Source organism: Poecilia formosa, unplaced genomic scaffold, assembly GCF_000485575.1.
Source record: "Poecilia formosa unplaced genomic scaffold, Poecilia_formosa-5.1.2 Scaffold6, whole genome shotgun sequence".
Classification (NCBI taxonomy): Eukaryota; Metazoa; Chordata; class Actinopteri; order Cyprinodontiformes; family Poeciliidae; genus Poecilia; species Poecilia formosa.
Window position 1 is genome coordinate 6177984 of NW_006799945.1, and position 18643 is coordinate 6196626.

The 18643-nt window shown below is 34.9% G+C and overlaps 1 protein-coding gene across 1 annotated transcript in view; it reads right to left on the minus strand.

The window, feature by feature from the left end:
* Window positions 1-18643, minus strand: part of brinp1 (bone morphogenetic protein/retinoic acid inducible neural-specific 1) — a 92676-nt gene that overhangs the window by 41385 nt on the left and 32648 nt on the right. The window contains exons 2-3 of the mRNA XM_007569680.2: window positions 16934-17124; window positions 3613-3782 (exon numbers count right to left, since the gene is read on the minus strand). Of these exons, the coding sequence (XP_007569742.1) occupies window positions 3613-3782; window positions 16934-17124 (361 nt within the window). The remainder of the gene's footprint in view (window positions 1-3612; window positions 3783-16933; window positions 17125-18643) is intronic.

Genomic DNA, 18643 nt, shown 5'->3' on the forward strand with positions numbered 1-18643 from the left:
TTCACACTGGATATAGGTTTTCTCGATGTGCCATATCTCAAACATGTTTGAGTAGTCATGGAGGTCCTGGAGACCCATGTTTGAAAGATACCAATCTTAAAGCAAAACCAATGTTCTTTGCTGTTTTTACATGAACAGAAATGTTCTGTTATGTGTTTGAAGAAAAGCACCTTTTTAAATCCTCTGGAGGATAAATATTCCCATGATAAGAACATAGAAAGGTTATCTCATACACCATTTACTAACTTTTCCCTTCACCTCTCACTGATGCATTTTAAGGTCTATTCTGAGCTCAGGCAAGGCCCCATTTCTTCACATATGCTATAGCTCCATCAGTTTTGATGAACAGGCACAGAGTCCACTCTGCTTTGCAGTGACATGTGCGTCAGTGCGTGTGCCGCATCGAGGCTCTGTCTTCCCAACACCACTTGCCTTGCTTTCCCTAGAAACTGACTCAGCAGCAGTCGCTGTCAGGTCTGCTTAATTTTGTCATGCTTGACTTCCTGCTACCTGAAGTCTCATCTGCCAAAGCCCCTTAATCCACTTGTCACTCAAAACAACAAAAAGCTGGAAAGGTGCTCCCTAAATGAAGACAGGGTTGTTAAGCTTTGGTGGGGTGAGCACTGCGTGTACTTGCAATTGTTGTGCAGGTGTGCAAGCACAGATATGTGACAACATTGGTGAGAGTTTTTTTTCTTCTTTTTTTTCTTTTTGCTTTTTTATAAACTTTTATTTGATTAAGTTGAGCCCAACATATTTATAAACAAGGTTTTATTATGTCCTCTACAGAGTTTTGCTGTGACCTTGAAAAACAGAATAATTCAATTTCTGTTAAAATTTTGGTTATAATTCAAATTTTTGCACAAAATATCATTTATTGGTGTAAAATCCAAAAAAAGTCTGCATAAATATCTATACATCTTATACATGTATGTTAGGGCTGAAATAATTAATCATACTAATCATGATGAATTGATTGAGAAAAACCATGAACAAATGTGGTCATTTATTATTCGTTAGCTGGAGAATACAAGCTCAAAGAACAAAAGATGTATGCATTTTGCATTGAACCCTCTGATGTGTAACTGGGTCCTTTTTGACCCGGTGAGGTCATCTTTTGCAATGTCTTTGTAATGAAAAGTTTTCATCACATCATATTCCAGGTATTCCTCAAGAAACATGTTACTGATATCATGTAATTCAAATTTTTAATTTACCTTTTATACATTTTAAGAAATAGCATGTTTTATGTTACTACCCCATTCTTCCGTGAGTGGAAGAATGGGGTATTCATTTTCTATGGAATTTAATGGGAATCTTTGTTTCTTACCAACTGTGACTTTTGTGAACCAAACACACTGAGACCTAACTGTCACCAGTGAATAATATTATTTTACATAGCAAGAACTCTTACATATAAGTATTATCTTTATTTTTTATCTCACAAATGTGTTTGTGTGTCAATCATGAGTACTGTGACAGCATTATTTTCACAATTCAACAGATTAGCCTTCTTCAATCAAAGTTAGCCAACACTAGTTATCTAACCAACTAGCTAACATTACCACCTATACTTTATTGTGCATCTTTATTATTTGTCTGTGTGTGTCTGACACCCTGGATGAGAAAACCAAGAGAGAGAGAATGTGTTGAATGACATACAAAACCTGTTGATCAATGTGTTCAAGGTTCTTTCTTTTATCATCTCAATAAATAAAATTAAAATTCATAGCTATTGAAATAAATGCATAAATAAATGAGCCAGAAAAGTATAGAGTGTCTTCTCCAGGTCAGGGAGGATGTCCTGACCCAAGTGGAGGAGTTCAAGTATCTCAGGATCTTGTTCACCAATGAGGGAAAAATGGAGCAGGAGATTGACTGGTGGATTGGTGCAGCGTCTGCAGTGAAGCAGGCACTGTACCGAACTGTCATGGTGCAGAGAGAGCTGAGCCAAAAAGTGAAGCTCTTGATTTAGCGGTTGATCTAAGTTCCTACCCTCGTCTATGGTCATGAGCGTTGGGTCCGAAAGAACGACTTCACGGATACAAGTGGCCAAAATTAGTTTTCCTTGTAGGGTGTCTGGGCTCGCCCAGATAGGGTGAGAAGGTCAGATATCCAGTAGAGCCACTGCTCCTTCATGTCGAGAGGAGCCAGTTGAAGTGACTCGGCATCTGATACCTCCTGGAGGCCTCTCTGGTGAGGTGTTTAGGGCATGTCCCACCAGGAGGAGGCCTGGAGAAGACCTAGGATACGCTGACGGTGTTTCTCGGCTGGTCTAGGAATGCCATGGGTTCCCCCAGAGGAGCTGGAACAAGTGGCTGGGGGGAGCGAACTCTGAGCCTCCTTACTTAGGCTACCTACCTACCTACCTACCTACCTACCTACCTGGGTGGTTGGTTGGATCATACATACACTCACTTACGTGATACACATAACATAATATAATAGAGACAGTAAATTTAGCTAGTTTAGTTAGCGAGCTAGTTTCAGGGAAAGTGCTATTTTGCAAATGATCAAACGTTCACTAAAAAAATGCTATGTTATTGCATTTTAGGCAATGAAATGTTTGTTATTGAACAAAGGAGTTCAATTATTTGTTTATAAGCATTTTTTAATACATAATATGCATTTCTAATATAGTATAAAAAGTCCTTCTATATGTATGTATACATACACCACTATTTGTTATACATGCCAATTATGTATGGGGCTGCATAGCTACAGACCATAATATTATGCCTGATTGTCATTGTTGCTGTTATGCAGACTTGCTAATCAAGTTAACTGCCAAATTTGAGAAGTAGTTATACACTCATGTTCACTTTCATGTATTTATTAATTAATTTGTTTAAATGTCTGTTTGTTTTAATAATCTAGTAGATTCAATGTCAAGACAACATGGAGCATATAAACAAGGTTATAAAAGACAAGGAACGTTATGACATTGCCGTAACATCCCCAATCATTATACAATAATATTAATATTAAAAGAATGAAAGGAATTTATAGTTCCAGTAATCTGTATAATTTGAGCTTGTCATTTTAATACAAAGTACATAAAAGGTGGTTAAATGTAAAATTGTTTTTTACACAACTCAATAACCTCCTTCTTGTGCAAATCAAGAATGACCATATGGCTTAATTACTGAAACATGGTCAGGATCTTTCTAAAGGCCATTTGGTTTTGGTTGATAATATTGCTCAATGGTATCAATATTTAATTGCTCTGGTTTCTAGCTCCATTGCCTCAGTGTCTGCAGAATCAGTGAATGACTTCATTGCTGAAAATATTTCAGGCAGAAACAGCTTGAGCACAAATATCTTGGCTTTTTTTTTTTTCCTTTTTTGTGCAGATTTGCATCGTTAGGCTAATGATAAAAGCACTATGGCTAGTAAAAGCAAAATATCCAATCTTGAACAAAAGTACCCTATTTGTGGGTAGTGTGCAAATGAAACTATGTTCTCAACATAATTCATACGAACAAATTATGTTTTTCTGTGAATTCTGTTTTTCAGTCTTTGTATCATAACTGTATCATGTTAATGTTGCAGTTATGATGCAATGGTAAAAATATACATTGCATGGTATATTAATGGTAAAAATATACAAACCTTGATGGCATTTGTGGAGATCTGGATCTCATGCAACTTCCTCATTGTACCATCCCGGTCAATAAAGTAGGATGATGCCAGCTGATGGAGGGCTTCCACATTCTGCGTAGCATTGACCAGCTTTCTGTCCAGCTTGTTCTTGGCCAGATACATGGTCAGAGCCTCTTCCCCTACAAGTAACAAATCTTAATTTAATCAGTTTTATGTGGCTTTGGTTTTTAAAAAAAAATGTCTGCTCATATAGCAAATGTGATAGGATTGAAAACATTTCCATTTGTTAAAGATTGCCATGTTTATAACCTGCAAAAAGAGTTCTTAACACAATACATAAGTATGAGATTAGAGTATCCAGGCAAGCAGTTTTATATTGAGAAATTGGATGTCCCGGTTTTCCAGAAAGTCCCCATATTTGTTGCTTGTCTACACCTGGCATATTCTCAGACACATACCTGGATTTAAGCCCATTGAAAGTGCATTATTTTCAAGAAAAATCTAGTGAAAATTCTTCTCACTTCGACATCACAGGACTTTTCTCCTGAATGTTACACAATATCTCGATTTTTTTTCTTCTTCTTCCAACTACTCATTAAGGCAGTAGCCGAAGAGTGAATACAAAAATACAATGTAACAGTGCATATTTATTCAAGGCCAAAACAGTTTGAAAATGAGGTAATGTCAGAAAGGGATATGCGGCATGTGGGATTATAAGCACATGGTTTAGGTTCTGTTATTTACAGAAAAGACTACATCAGCATTTCTATGATATTGCATCATGGGTTGTGCCAATCATTTACTGATGTGTTTGCACCAGTGTGACTAGCATTACTTATTACCGTGGTTAAATCACATTAATGAGCTCGAGCTGATATAATAAAGCTGTGGTGGGAAGTGCAGAAGATCATTTCTCTGTTTTGTTTTTCCTCTCATTACTGCAATATATTTTTCTTCTAACACATATGCTCCAAATCACAAAAAATATCTGTGTAGAAAAAGGTATGAAGTCATGAAAAAATAAACACTTTGCCACAAAGTACTTTGTGGTTCTCCCACAGCCTAATAAAACCAAATAAAACACCAACCAACTGCTTTGTTTATTTTTCTCATGCAACACTTTAACCACCAGAGCTTGGCTCATGTCTTTACTTACATGCTACTGATTAACTGACTGGCACACTCCTTGGCATTATTTAGGCTTATTTAATTAAGTCAAAGTTAACAATCCTGTATCTATGACAACAATGATATATCAAATCATACAAAAAGTTTTGTGAGACACCGCTTTCAAAAATGAACTTTTTTTTTATCATAGTGAATGCAGTGAGGCCACATGAACAATATGAACTAATTAATATATGGCATCACCAAAAATGAACTATTATTCTATATCCATTTACATGACACACCAGGACAGTGCTTAACACCTCTTTGGTTACTCATATGTCTTTGACCTTTAACGTGTAAACAACAATTTAAACAAGATTGGATTGCCTTAAAATTAGAGCAAGGCAACCCTTATGGCTGGGTCTTGTTCAACATTCTGTCACATAGGTTTTCTAAATAATTATTTAGCCCCAAGAAATGAATTGGAATTGGTCACTTAACTGCCTGTGACCGTGACTAAGGGCAAGTAACAGTCAGGGCAAATGTCTCACGCCTGGTTACAACCACTGAGGATATGAAGGCCAATTCTGATGATGCCATGCTCTCCCTCGGGGGTTTGCAAAGTTACTTACACACACTTGACTTACACTACATAACAAGAATAATGCTCCAACGTTAAGCCCTTCATCTGCCATTTTGTATCTCTATTGCAACTTGGTGTGGCACTCACCTTATACCATAAAGGTTTTGTGGGTCATGCTGCTGAAACTGCAAGCTTGTAACAAATTTAGCTTTAAAAATCATGTGAGTGCATCTTTCTGTAAGTAATACCTTGTTACATTATTACTCCGCACCTCAGAGACACTGTGCCAGAAACAATTAGCGCATGCAGAGCTTGTGTGTTTGTAGCTGAAAGGCATTTAAATGCAATGTTCTTTCCTTTTTTTTCTTTTTCTACCTCAAATCAACAAAAGGTTGTATTTGTGTGTGCAGCAGTATTAACAAAATATGTATCTTTTTTGCCGATCCAAGTTAAGGTCAGTAACTGCCAGAGGAGGAAATAAGGTTTTAAGGTAACCTGATGGCAAGGTGGGACTCTATTATCCGTAATTGGCACAAATCCTGTGGGTCATTTTAATGGGTAACATTAAATTATATTGCTTTATAATGTCACAGCTAGGAAACAGGCTAATGAAATTAGATTTTCTTAAACCACCAACATGCACAAAGACTGTACACACTGAGAACCAAATTGCCATCAAACTGTTATTATCATGGAATATATTATTGCTGGTTTCAATTTATCAAACGAGAACAATTCCTTTTTTTTCATAAATACAAAAGTAAGGTAAAAACCTCACCTCCAAAAATAATTCAGTATTTATTGGCAGTAATTGGATGTAAATAACATGATTTAATGTATAAACTTTACGATAAATTGCTGAACTCTCGATTAAATATTTAACATACAGTTCAGCACTTATTTGAACTGTACCTGACTTATTTTTACCTGATTTGTTACAGTCTTATACAAAACAAACTTTAAAAGCCTGGGTATTATTTGCACATACATTATATATTGCCCAGTCCTGGTGGGCATTATATAATGTAGTTTTAAGGCATAATAAAGTAAGAGCATATTTTGAATCAATGTTAGATTACACACAAGGGTAAAGCCCTTATTCCATATTTGAACTATAGAATCTGGCTTCAGTTGCCAAAATTAATTTTGATTGCAATTCTTTTGGCTTAGTACTGAAAAATGATAACTCTTTCATTAAAAAAAAGTATGATAATTGGCCCAGCTGCAGGGAGAACGTTTACTTCAAAATTTACCAGAGAACAGGGTTCCCACTGGTGCACAAAGTGGGCCGGTACACACAAGTTTTAGATTTGAGCTAATTCTAATTAACAGAGCTATAACATCAGGCAGACTCCCACATACTTGGGCGTACTGTGCATATTCTGTAAGCTGTGTGGACTCTGCACATCAACAAGATATGTTAATAAATATTAAAGGGAGCCCAATAGATTTATCTAACTAAAAAGGAGGAATAAATAAGTGCACATTATCCTTTCAAAATTTACTTAAAGGGGTTATATATTTCACATGTGCCACACTGGTAGGATTATTCTCAGGAACTGATAGAGTTTGAAGCAGAAAGTCCAAATTCAAGACACGAAAGAAAGTGGTTTGATGGAAAAAAATAAAAAAATAAATCCTTTATAAAAATAAATTAAAAGGTTCAACATAAAACAATTTACCATAAAGCCTAGTAATTCCGTGCAGCCCAATAAATCATGAATTTAAACTAGTAGCCTGAGAACAAGAAGACATGTAACAGAGGAAGAGTGTGAGCCCGATGAACAGACAAACTACCGACGGAATAACAAAAGACAGGACAATAGACAGAAACACACACAGGGGCTGACAAGACACACTAAACAATTAAACCCCAGCAGGAAGGGACAGGCACAAAGCAAAGCGGAAAACAATGTGCAAAAGCTGAACCCGACCTACTTCCTAGGAGAAATATTTATAAAAAAAGAGAGAGACAAACATTTGAATACCACCAAACTCAAGAAGCGTGTACGGATTTACCCGAACAAGCCAAACTAAAATTTCCAAGCTACTAACTTTGGCAAAAAGATGCATACAGGATAAAAAAAAACTCAATTAAGTTCTAACTGAGTGGTCTAAAAACTAATTTGCATAGCTCCTAAAAACGTTAACCCTTAAGCCAACCTCATTTCAATTTAATTCCTTAGTTTAATTATGCAGGGACTAGTAGTGGATGTCAACAAATAAACACTTCAAAGTGTGTCGCCATGGCTAGTTTGCAATACTTTTCCACTATTATTTGGTGTAGAGTGCTCTGTTGCTTTTCCTTTCCTACCTTTCCTTGACTCTTTATCTCATCTGTAAAGTGGCCAAAATAAATTTGCTGTAAAGACAGAAATAAGTCTATTGGCATAAAGGACAATCTCTTAAAAAATGCCCTTTTTATTTTCAACAGGACCAAAATTCAACAGAAAATCTAAGAGCAAGTTTACATCTTAACTGCACATGTTTTAACATATGAGTTGTGCTATGTAGGAAGAGTTTGTTCAAACAAGATATCAGCTGGAGCATCACTAACTGATCAGCTTAACGCTTTCCAATATATATTTGAAGCGTTGTGTTCTGTGAACAGCATTCAGTTCTTTTTTTGCGGTGCAATGTCCAAAAATCATAAATCCGCTGAAGCAAAAGAACTTCAGTGGAATTTATGAAACGCTTTAAGTGAAACAACAGATCAAAAACTTCCCAATTGAGATTGTCATCTTGAAATTCTAGATAATGAAATAAGAAGTACAAGGAAGCACACCACACCAGATGAAGACATTAATATTGAAGATCCCTTCAGCTACAACTTGTCCACTTCTCACAAAAAGTCACAAGAAAATAGCTTTTTTTTTCTCCATAGTCCTTCACTCTAGTAAAGAGTGATTGATTTGGTGACATGACAATGCAGCTACCACAAAAGTATATCCAAATTAGATAGTATCATAGATAATATTGAGCTAAGCAAGCAAAACATTATTTTTTAATGGCAAAATAAGGGGAAATGATACAGACTACAGTTTGTTTTGTTACAGTTGCTATTAATCAGAGGCAGCTGATTAATAATATTACATTAAAATATCTCAGTGTTTCAACATTTTTCAGCTTTTTAGAAATTGGTTCCAGATTAGAGGATCATCAAAACCAAATGTTGTTTCTCCATGTTTAGTTCTGATTCTAGGGATGCAGAGTAGACTAGAACCTGCAGACCTGAGTGGTCTGGAAGGTTGATACAATGGTGGCGGGGTTTTTAATGTGTTTTGGTGTCAAGTCATTCACTGATTTATAAACTAAGAAAAGCACGTCTCGTCTCTGAACCATAGGGAACCAGTGCAGAGAAGAACTGATTTCTTAACAATTGACATTATATGACAATCTAGCTCCAGATTGTCATATAATGTCAATTAAAATACACTTCCGATGTGAACCACAACAATATGTGTTCTAGAATTCATTGTCATTAGAACAATTGTAAAGAGAAGCCGGGGCCCTAAATTGGTAGTTTGTTATCTGCGATAAGCCATGCTTAGAATAGGTTCCGTTTGGACAAGTTGTAAAAACCTAAATAACTGTAAACTGGTTGTAAATAATATCTACAGCAAAAAGTAACAGCAGTGTAAAGATCTATACCACAGCAATAGCATCAACTGTAACAAGGTTTTTCATAAGCAAGTTGCTTTAGGACAGAACATTGACTGTCAGAACATTTCTGTCATTCTTCAAATTGAGACTATGCAGAAAGCTTTGTGCTGCAGGTAGGACGCTGTTAGGCCATAATTAAACGCCTATGGCTTATGCCATAGATTGATCCTCAGGCTTTAACAAATTGCTCATGTTTGAGCTATTTAAACAGAGGAGTGTTTGTAGTGAACTTCATGGAATTCAAAAGTAAAGTAATTCAGCAGGTGTTAGTTATTGTTCTTTTTTTCAGCTTTGGAAACTGGATATACAATATTAGGTTGAAACATCATATGACACTAAAGTGCAAATAGGTGTTCAGTGGAGGAATATCAGAGCCATAATGCACCACAAGGCTAAAACTTGAGAATATTTTTTAAAAATACCCAAATTATTATGGTTTTCTTTTCAACCACAGCATCCTTTTTCATCTTCTTGTATTGCATCTTTTATGGGTTTCCTGTCTCTCTTTACATTTAACCTCTGGCTCGTCTCCTCTGCCTCTGGATTGTTGCCATGTTCCCTTTAACCTTGAGGCCTTTTGTTTCAAGTTATGTGTCAGCACACTTTTATCTCAGCCTTTACAGATGCTCAATAAAGGACACAGCTATACAAAACAAAAATGCACATGCAGGACGAGCGATAAAGTTAGAGTAGGCTATTCTCTCTTTAACAACCTGCACTTTGTGGTCTCATGAGTCACATAATTGAAGGGGAAGAAATGAATTGTCCTTCTCCAGGGTAACTTAAAAGTTGATTGGTCAGTTGTCAAGAACCCCATTAGACATCCTCCTTCCTTTGCAGTGAATAGAAATGAATGCATCCTTTTTTTCTTAATTTGCTTTCATGCATTTTTGTTGACATAGCAAATGATAAAGAAAAGAACTAATTACAATGCAGAGAGTAGTACATTATAAATTCAATGAACAAACTGATGAAAAAGCTATCTTTTTCATTAGTTTAATTTTTCATTTCATTTTCATTTTATTTTTTTATAAATAACAAAATATGTGCAGTTATTTATTACTATGTCTTTAATATTTCAGAATAACATAAAATGAATATCATTCATATTCCTACAACTCTCAAAAAACTCCTTGAATCAAAGATCTTCTCTCGCCTTAACCATGGTCACACTGCCATCTTAATTCTAATGGCCTTAAAGAGATAAACTAACTTCAAAATATCATTAAAGCATGTTTTAGAGCTATCCAAACATGTGATTTCAGGTCAGTCCCAATTCATCTTTTGTTTAAACTAACTGTGTTTGGACATTTTGGAAATATATAGTGAAAGCAGATGTAAATTGAGATCATTTAAACACTGCAAGAGGATCATACAAAAATGCTGCATTACCCAGAATGGTAAAAAAAAAAAAAAAAAACTGCATGTGAATGAACAGTTGTAACTGTAACTATCTGTTTGGTGCTACGCTTGGTGATTTGGGGGGGTTTGAGTACTGTGGTTTCCTACCATATTTCAAAGTTATTCTTCATTATGCCTAGCTATGAGTGCATCCTTAAATTGTTGATGGATTGGCAACCCATGCAGGATGTGCCCCAGTCCTTCTCTAGACATCTACTGATGTGCAGCCTTCTTGCAACTCTGAACAGCTCTAAGCTGGTATGGAATATGGACTGATAACGCTCCTCTGCTTCAGTACCCTGTTAATACCCATGTGCAGTTGGCTGAAACGGTTTAGTTAGGTTAGTCTATTATTAACTATTCTACATCCCTCAGTGATTGACACAATTTCTAGAGGGCTCCATCGCAGTAGGCCAGGGCCAGATCAAATGTTCAAAACAGAATCAAATACATTTCCCTTCAATCTCCTGTTGCTGCATCTTATCTTAGAACAACCTGTTCTGTTCACAGTGAATGTTTTGGCAAATGACTGAACAGTTTTACGGGCAACTGAAGAGCAACACAACAGTTCCAAGAAAAGTAATCATACTTCCACTCCAAAACAGAGGAAGATTACCAAAAATGGCACAACTCAGATATAGAGTGGTAAACAAAAAAAATAAATAAATAAAAATCCAAAATCAGATAACCCGTTGCATCAAATAACCCAGACAGAAAAAACAAGATAAAAACAATATGTGTGCTTTTTTCAGGATGCAGAAATGAAAATGGTGTTTCATTTGATCACACTGCACTCTTTCAAAACAATGCTTGTGTATCAGCTTTTATCTGTACGGTCTTAGTTGAACATTTCCCCTCCTGTTTGTAATTTTCTTTCAATTCAAAGTATTTTATTTCTCCCAAAAGGAAATTAAATATTGTCATAACTTATATAACCCAAATATCTTCAAAGAGTCATTATGGATGGTGATGCTGTGGGTAGGCAGGATTACTGGTAGCGGACAATCTTGCACCAAATCTAAAGAGGCCGCAGACTGCTATATGACAACATCAGGACTGTCATGACATGCTCAAAACGGAATAAAAACACTATTTCACAGTAACACACCCAGGGTGACACCAGTAATTGTTACCAAGCACTGCTAATTTACTTCATTTTGTTTTGCCACTCCCCTTTAAATCTCTGTGTACCAGTATGATTAGAAAGACAGAAAGATGTTGGAATTGGGGGGACATAATCTTTTCCTATTATGATTGATGAAATAGTTGATTTGAACTTCCTGTTCTCTGTTATTTGGCTCTGCCCTGCATCCAGGAGGGGCCCCTTTTCAACTCCTTTGGGATCTGGGGTCATATTTCTGGTATTATTTGAGTATTTGAGATGCTAATCAGCTGCTACCAGTTGTACAAATAATAGTGTATTGCCAGGTTCATGCATCATCAAAAGTATGAGCAAAAATCTTTTCAGCTGCAAAACATCCAAAGCCAGAGAGAACAACCTCTTTCTCAGCAAATCACACAGAAATGGGAAGCAAACACAAAATAGTGATGAACCTTGCCAAAAGTGACTGGCGTACCAAAACTATTCCCAAGTATCCCCAGTATCAACAACTCATCCAGGAGAAGGTAACAAAGAACCCATACAAACATCTAAAGCACTGCAGACCCCATTTCCTTCAGTTAAGAAAAGTGTTTATGATCCAATTAAAAGAAAAACGCAGGACCAAAATGCTGCAAAAATGGTCTATAGCTGCTCTGTTGCTTCATGATCAGGGCTACTTGTCATAACTGATGGGTGAAAGAAATATGTTCTATACTGGAAAATCCTGTAGAAAACATTCACCCATCAGCTTAAATGCATTTAAGTTATTAAAAACACAATTGAGTCTAATTTTTTTGTCAATTTAGATTTAGATGTATTATGTTCTTTTAAGGTCTGGCCTTAAAAGAACAAAATTAATGTGAAGTGGGGAAAATAACTGATTTTGCAAACGCTTAAAATCAAAGAACTGATTTTGCAAAAGCTTAGGGGATTTTTTTTTTTTTTTATGATTTACAACCAGTTAGGTTTAGGGGGCAGTTACATTTTCAGATAGAGCCAAGTTGGTTTGGAAAGATTTGTTTTTGTCCAACGATCAAAATTTCATAATGTTTAGAAACATTTACATGTTATTATGAAAAGTGAAGAACTCTGTAAGTAGGCAAAGAGTTTCACAGCACTATCAGTGTATGTATTTTAGTTCAACAAGCTGATGATGTGAAAGTTGTATAAGCTTCTGCAGCATTAACGAGCATCTCAAATTGGATTGTTGAGAAATGTTAGTGACATTTTTTTTTAACTACTGACATTACATGTCATGGCATTTTTATCCCATTTAAACACAAGTACAACTACAAAAGTAAGTGTGATATCAAATCGAAGCTTCTAACTATGCAGATTTCATAGTATATTAATGTCAAGTAAGTCCCCATTGAAACGGGTCTTCAAGAGAAAAAGGTTGCTGCTTTTTCTGAGCACTGACAGTATATTTCGAAGACCTTTGGGGGGATAATTATCATAACTTCCTAAAGCAATTTTACCTTTTGAAACATTTTATCTTCCAAAGACCATATGCGAGTTCTATTCAAATGAGCCATCAAGGGATGTGTTTTCAAATGCAACATTTTACTGCAGTCTGCGCACACAGTGCATGTGGCATACTTTGCATTGTGTAGAGAGAATAATATTTAGATTTTGTAATAAAATGCACACTGAGCAGGTTAAACTTAGTCCTAACTCTGAGCCTGAAATGCACGTAAACATTTTGACATATAAATGATTAAAACGTCTCTCACAGCAATTGAGGACAAAGATCTGCAGTACATTATGTGCACTTACAGCTGAATCAGAACCGTTCTGTTTTTGTCATTTAAAATAATGGAGTCCTTCAACAGCCAAGCCTCTATATAAATGGTTGAGGGTATAGCTTTTAAAAAAAAAGTGTGAAGAGTACATTTGCATTCATCTTAAGCTGTGAGGAATACATTTTTTCCAAGTCTGCCCCTCATACATTTAAAATAAGTCTTTCACTTAAAGGCATAGAAATGTTTTGCTTTGAATTTTTTATTTTTTGAGTTTCCTACAGAGACCGAGTGAAGAAAAACAAATGTTCACTTAACTTTAAGAAGAGTCAAGTGAAGTTTTACATAATTGGAAGATCATTCTAAGTGCTATTTATTTGCAGAAATGTATACAACCACTGGTTATAAATGACCAAGGTCCATCCGAACACAATAATCGGTAACATTTTACTGATTGAAAAGCTTCATCAAGATTGTGAGTGATTCTTTTTTGTACGCGTGTTTTCAGAACTGTACTAGCATCAGTTGTACTCAAACAGCTACATTCCCGTCACAAGTCACATGGGATACCTTTCTTAGCTAAAAAAAATAGGTAAAAACAATGTTGTCAATGTCATAATATCACATGAGTGGGCAACAATTAAACACATCATTGTGTCTTCAACACTTTACTTGGCATGCCAATGATGTAAGTGACCATTCTGAAAGACACTCAAATGATTTATCCAGATCTGATGAGAGTAGTTAAAAGATACATATTGAAATAGGGGCAAATGAGTACTTAATACTTTTTAAACAGATTGTTAAATTTTGCCCTAAATGACTGTTATCAATAAATTTATATTTTTTTCACAAGTCAGTATTTCGTTAATTGTGACAGCAGCAAAATGTAGTCAGTGTTTAATTCCAAATATATGATGGTAGAAAGAAAAAAAAACAAAACAAAAAAAAAAAACTTAGTAACAATTTTACTTTAGTTATTTTACCTTTTCATATTTTGCCTCTCTCTTTTTTGAGTGCGTTCCTGAAGATGTTACTTTTAAATTGTTGAGGAGTTTTTTGTATACTATATTAACGCTACTTGTCTTCTACCACATCTAATATGTCATTCTCCCCAAAAAACATCTTTAGCAAGAATAAGGATCTAAGATACATTTTTATATATGTATATATTTTACAGTGAGAAAAACAGTGCATGAAGTATTCTGAATATTTGCAGAAAGGCATTGATTTTGCAATTTAGACCTAAGATATATTGTACGCAGTCTAACAGTCTAGCCTATATACAATTACACAATGCACAGCTTAAAAAAGAGAGTGGTTTATCTTGATAATCACATCTTTTAAATGCAGTTGCCAAAGTAATCACTGTTAGCTGCCTTCATGCATCATCCTCAGAGCCCAAGATAAGATAAGAGATTAAATTTAGCCTTGGATAACTAAGATGCTTAACTTTTGTACCAAAATAAAACTATGCCCATCTATCAAAAGAATTTATTGTTTTCATCATTGATCCAGCTACTGACTTGCCAACATGCCTGAACAGGTAGGATTTGGAAACTAAAGTGTGTATTTCATGAAAAGGCAAAATTTTGCTGTTGGTCTATGAAGCAATAAATGTTTGTAGAGAGAAATACATTTCTCAGTTTCTTGTCAAATTTGATTCATGTGGTCTCATCAGGCCATCTAAACCTTGCTGATGAAGTGTTTCCAGGACCGGACCTTTTGGGACAGCATTTTATTTCTATCCTCCTCGGCTCTGGGACAAACTCCCTCAAACTCTAACATATTCAGAAACAGTTAGTTGCTGAATTGGAACTGAAAACGCTATTCTTTTTCTGCATTTTTTTTCTCACTTATTAACCATTTGGTTGGTCACTGATAAGTGATGAAGCAAGACAACAGTATATTATATTTCAACACTTATTTCTGTTTATGCATTACATTTCAACACATTTCTGTTTATGTAATGCTTTTAGAATCTTTTTCATTTTACAAACATGATACATTAATTTAAATAAATCACTATGTATTGTCATATTCATGATTAGTGGTAAATAAATACACTTGCTAGTCCTTAAATTACAATGAACTTCATTGCACTTCAAAGAAATTTAATCTAACCCTATTATAATTTGTATTTAATAATTAATTTCAAACTGTTTTTTTTATTTTTTATTTATTAAATAAAACAAGTAACCAATGGGACAAGAGAAAGCATGTGCATAACCAAGAACAAAATAATTAACTTACCAAAAATTTTCTGTTTTAAAAGGAGTAGGAGGAACTGAGCTCTTATTTAATCACCCCATTTTATGCATATTGCATTCAGATGATTTTGGTTATTGATGAATAATATAAAAATTAAGTTAGAACTGACTTATCAACACAATAATAAATAGCTACTAATTTTATGTTTCTTTGTATATCAATTACAAAGTAAAACACCTTGAGCCTCAGTTTATATGAATGCCTTGAAAATGTTATAAAGTCAGAGGTATTAGAATACAATGTGGTGCAGCACTATCCCGTCTTTTGTGTCCCAGCCTTTTGTGAACTAGAATGATTCATAGGTCAATTTTAAGTGGCTTAAACAAAATTGCTAAAAAAAATATGTACAGGGGCTTGAGAACATGGGGAAAAAAACAGCTAGAGTTGCTAATAGAACTGTATACTGCAGGCAGATGCCAGATACAACGATCATGAATGAGAAGAGTCAACATGCTGCCCAATATATATATATATATATATATATATATATATATATATATATATATATATATATATATAATGTGTTAATAGTTCACAGCAGCGCGTTTTGGGCTCAAAAGGAGGAGCTTGCCCAGGGCACAATTCCTGCAGGAACCACAACTGCGTATATTGCAGGCTTATCAGGTTAGGCACAATGATTAATCGTGATTAATCACAATGCCAGAGTGTGATTAATCCGATTATATTTTTTAATTGATTGACAGCATTAATATAATAGGGCAGTATGATGCACTAAAGTTTTGTTTTTCTGTTATAAAATATGCATTTACCTGCAGTCACGATTTTTTTAAATGTGTATATGATCTGACCTCCAGGTCATAAAATTGTTTGTCTCAAGTGTACACTGACAAATTGGATTCACATGCACAAGATTTGGATGTGTTTAAATTAACACCAAACCATAGAATTTAAAAAGGGGATACTTTTTTTTTTTTGCTACAGTAAACCTTGCACTTAAAGCAGATTATATTGTCTGTTTAGGATGACTGTAGGTGAGGATTTCTGCTTATTTTCCATGCTCTCATGTGATTTGCTGTAGTTTGGTTTCTCAGACACTTGGAGCAATAAATTGCCTTCAAACTAATTAAATGAGCTTCACTGACAATGATACAGTTAGAAAAAAATTATTCAGCAGAGCAAGGTCGCATTTACTCAGTCTAATCAAATAGGGATAAGGCGGGGGGTTTATGTTTATTTGTAGGCATTTACGTTTACTATTTTAGTTTTCAAAAATTCTCCAAGACTCACCTATTATTTTTGCTTTCCCAGATAAGCTGTACAAAATGTTTTCATCAAAACATGCAAATTTGGAACAGAAAAGTCAATCCCCTGCTAACCACCCATTATTTGTTAAAAGAAATATATATATATATATATATATACATATATATATGTTTAGGTAATTGTGGGAATACTTTTAATCCTTTCCCTGAATAATTCAAACAAGTAAACCTCTCTTACCTCCCAGGGTGGCTGAGATGAGAATGTGGGTTCCATATTTCTTAATGATAGTATCAATAAACTGCTGAGTGGTGGGTCTTCGGCCCAGCAAGCGTACGCTGCGCTGGAACTCAGGCATGAGTGGCACGGGGTTTCGGATGAGGTCCCTTCTCTCGATAGCAGTATTTCTCACCTTCCAACGTGCAAATTCCCTGATGAGTTAAAAGAAAAAAACAACTGCTCTCATGTAAATTGTCTAGTATGTTCACACACAAAAACATTGATTTGAATTAAATATTAAACAAAAAGACTAAAGACCTACACCTCGCATTTTTAAAATATCTATTAAAATGTTTTGCAGTATTTTGTGTTTTCTTTGTTTCATATCACTTCTTAAAACTGATGTTGCTTTTGTTGTAATATCACCATCATTCTGCCCTATTTAACAGGATGTGCGTTCATAAAAAACAAAAAATCTCAATAGTATTCTCTATTATGCACGCCTATTCCGTTACAACAATAAACCAGACAAGCTTATTAGCATTTTAGCAGAGTATCAAAAAACCAAAGGCAAAATTGCTCCCTTATCTGCTGTTTCTTTACATATTGCATTGTAAAAATATATTGTATTTTGCAGAAAGAAACTTTCAAATAGTGCTCCAAAAGTTCTTTGGTGGAGTTTTATGTTTGTTGCCAAGTTCCCAAGAAAGTGTGTAACACTTTTTTAAGTACACATTAGACATTACAGACATCGTTCAGTGTGACAGTTAAGAAAAAAATACAATGATTTTTAATTGAACATTTTTGAAAACTAGACATTATTTGTCTTCCATTTCACAATTATTAATTAGTGTTTGTTGTTCTTGTGATGGACTGGTGACCGGTCCACGTTGTACCCCGTCTCTCACCCTTTGACAGATGGAGATAAGCACCAGCACTCCTCCCAACCCACACACAGGGTGTAGGAAAATGGATGAATGAATGTTTGCTGTTCGATCACATAAAATCTCAGTAAAATATCTTAAGCTTAGTGTTTGTGACGTGACATAATAGAACAAAATTCAATTTATTTTGCTCATAACCAACCAACCATCCAAATTGTTACAAAACAGTACAAAACTGTAATTTTGTCAAAATAGACCTCTGCTCTGAGAAAGTGAGACTGTTTTGTTGTTTTGTTTTTGTGAAAAATTACAGTTTCATTTCAGTTATTTAAAGGTAGTGGAAAATTCATTAATAATTCACGTAATTCACTAATTATTGATGGAACAAAAAGTGAATGAATCCGAATTGCTTATATGATTTTATATCTCATATTTTGAGATATTAAGGAATGTTTTTTTTTTAAGTGTGTGAATGGTGAGATTAATTATGGCAAGTGTCTGACCTTAAAGTGCATTAAAATCTCCACTGGATAGGAAACATCCAAAGGGCATCATAATCTCTATAACTTAATCCTAAAAGCCTGCTCTAATTAAAATTGGAGCTGTGTTTATTAAATAAATAGGTAAACCCACTCTATGAAAAGAAAAGGAACCCCACAAACAAATGGAAATGAAAAAATATACAATAAAAATACACAAGTGCAGATGCTGGAGTTATTCCAAGCTGCTTTTTAAGAAGATTTTTCCAATTCTTTTAGCTGGGTTTTAATCGCCCAAAAAGATTTTTTTTTTTTTTTTAATCAGTCTTAGGAAAGATGAAATGGAGGATTGTTTCCTTTCTGCCTTA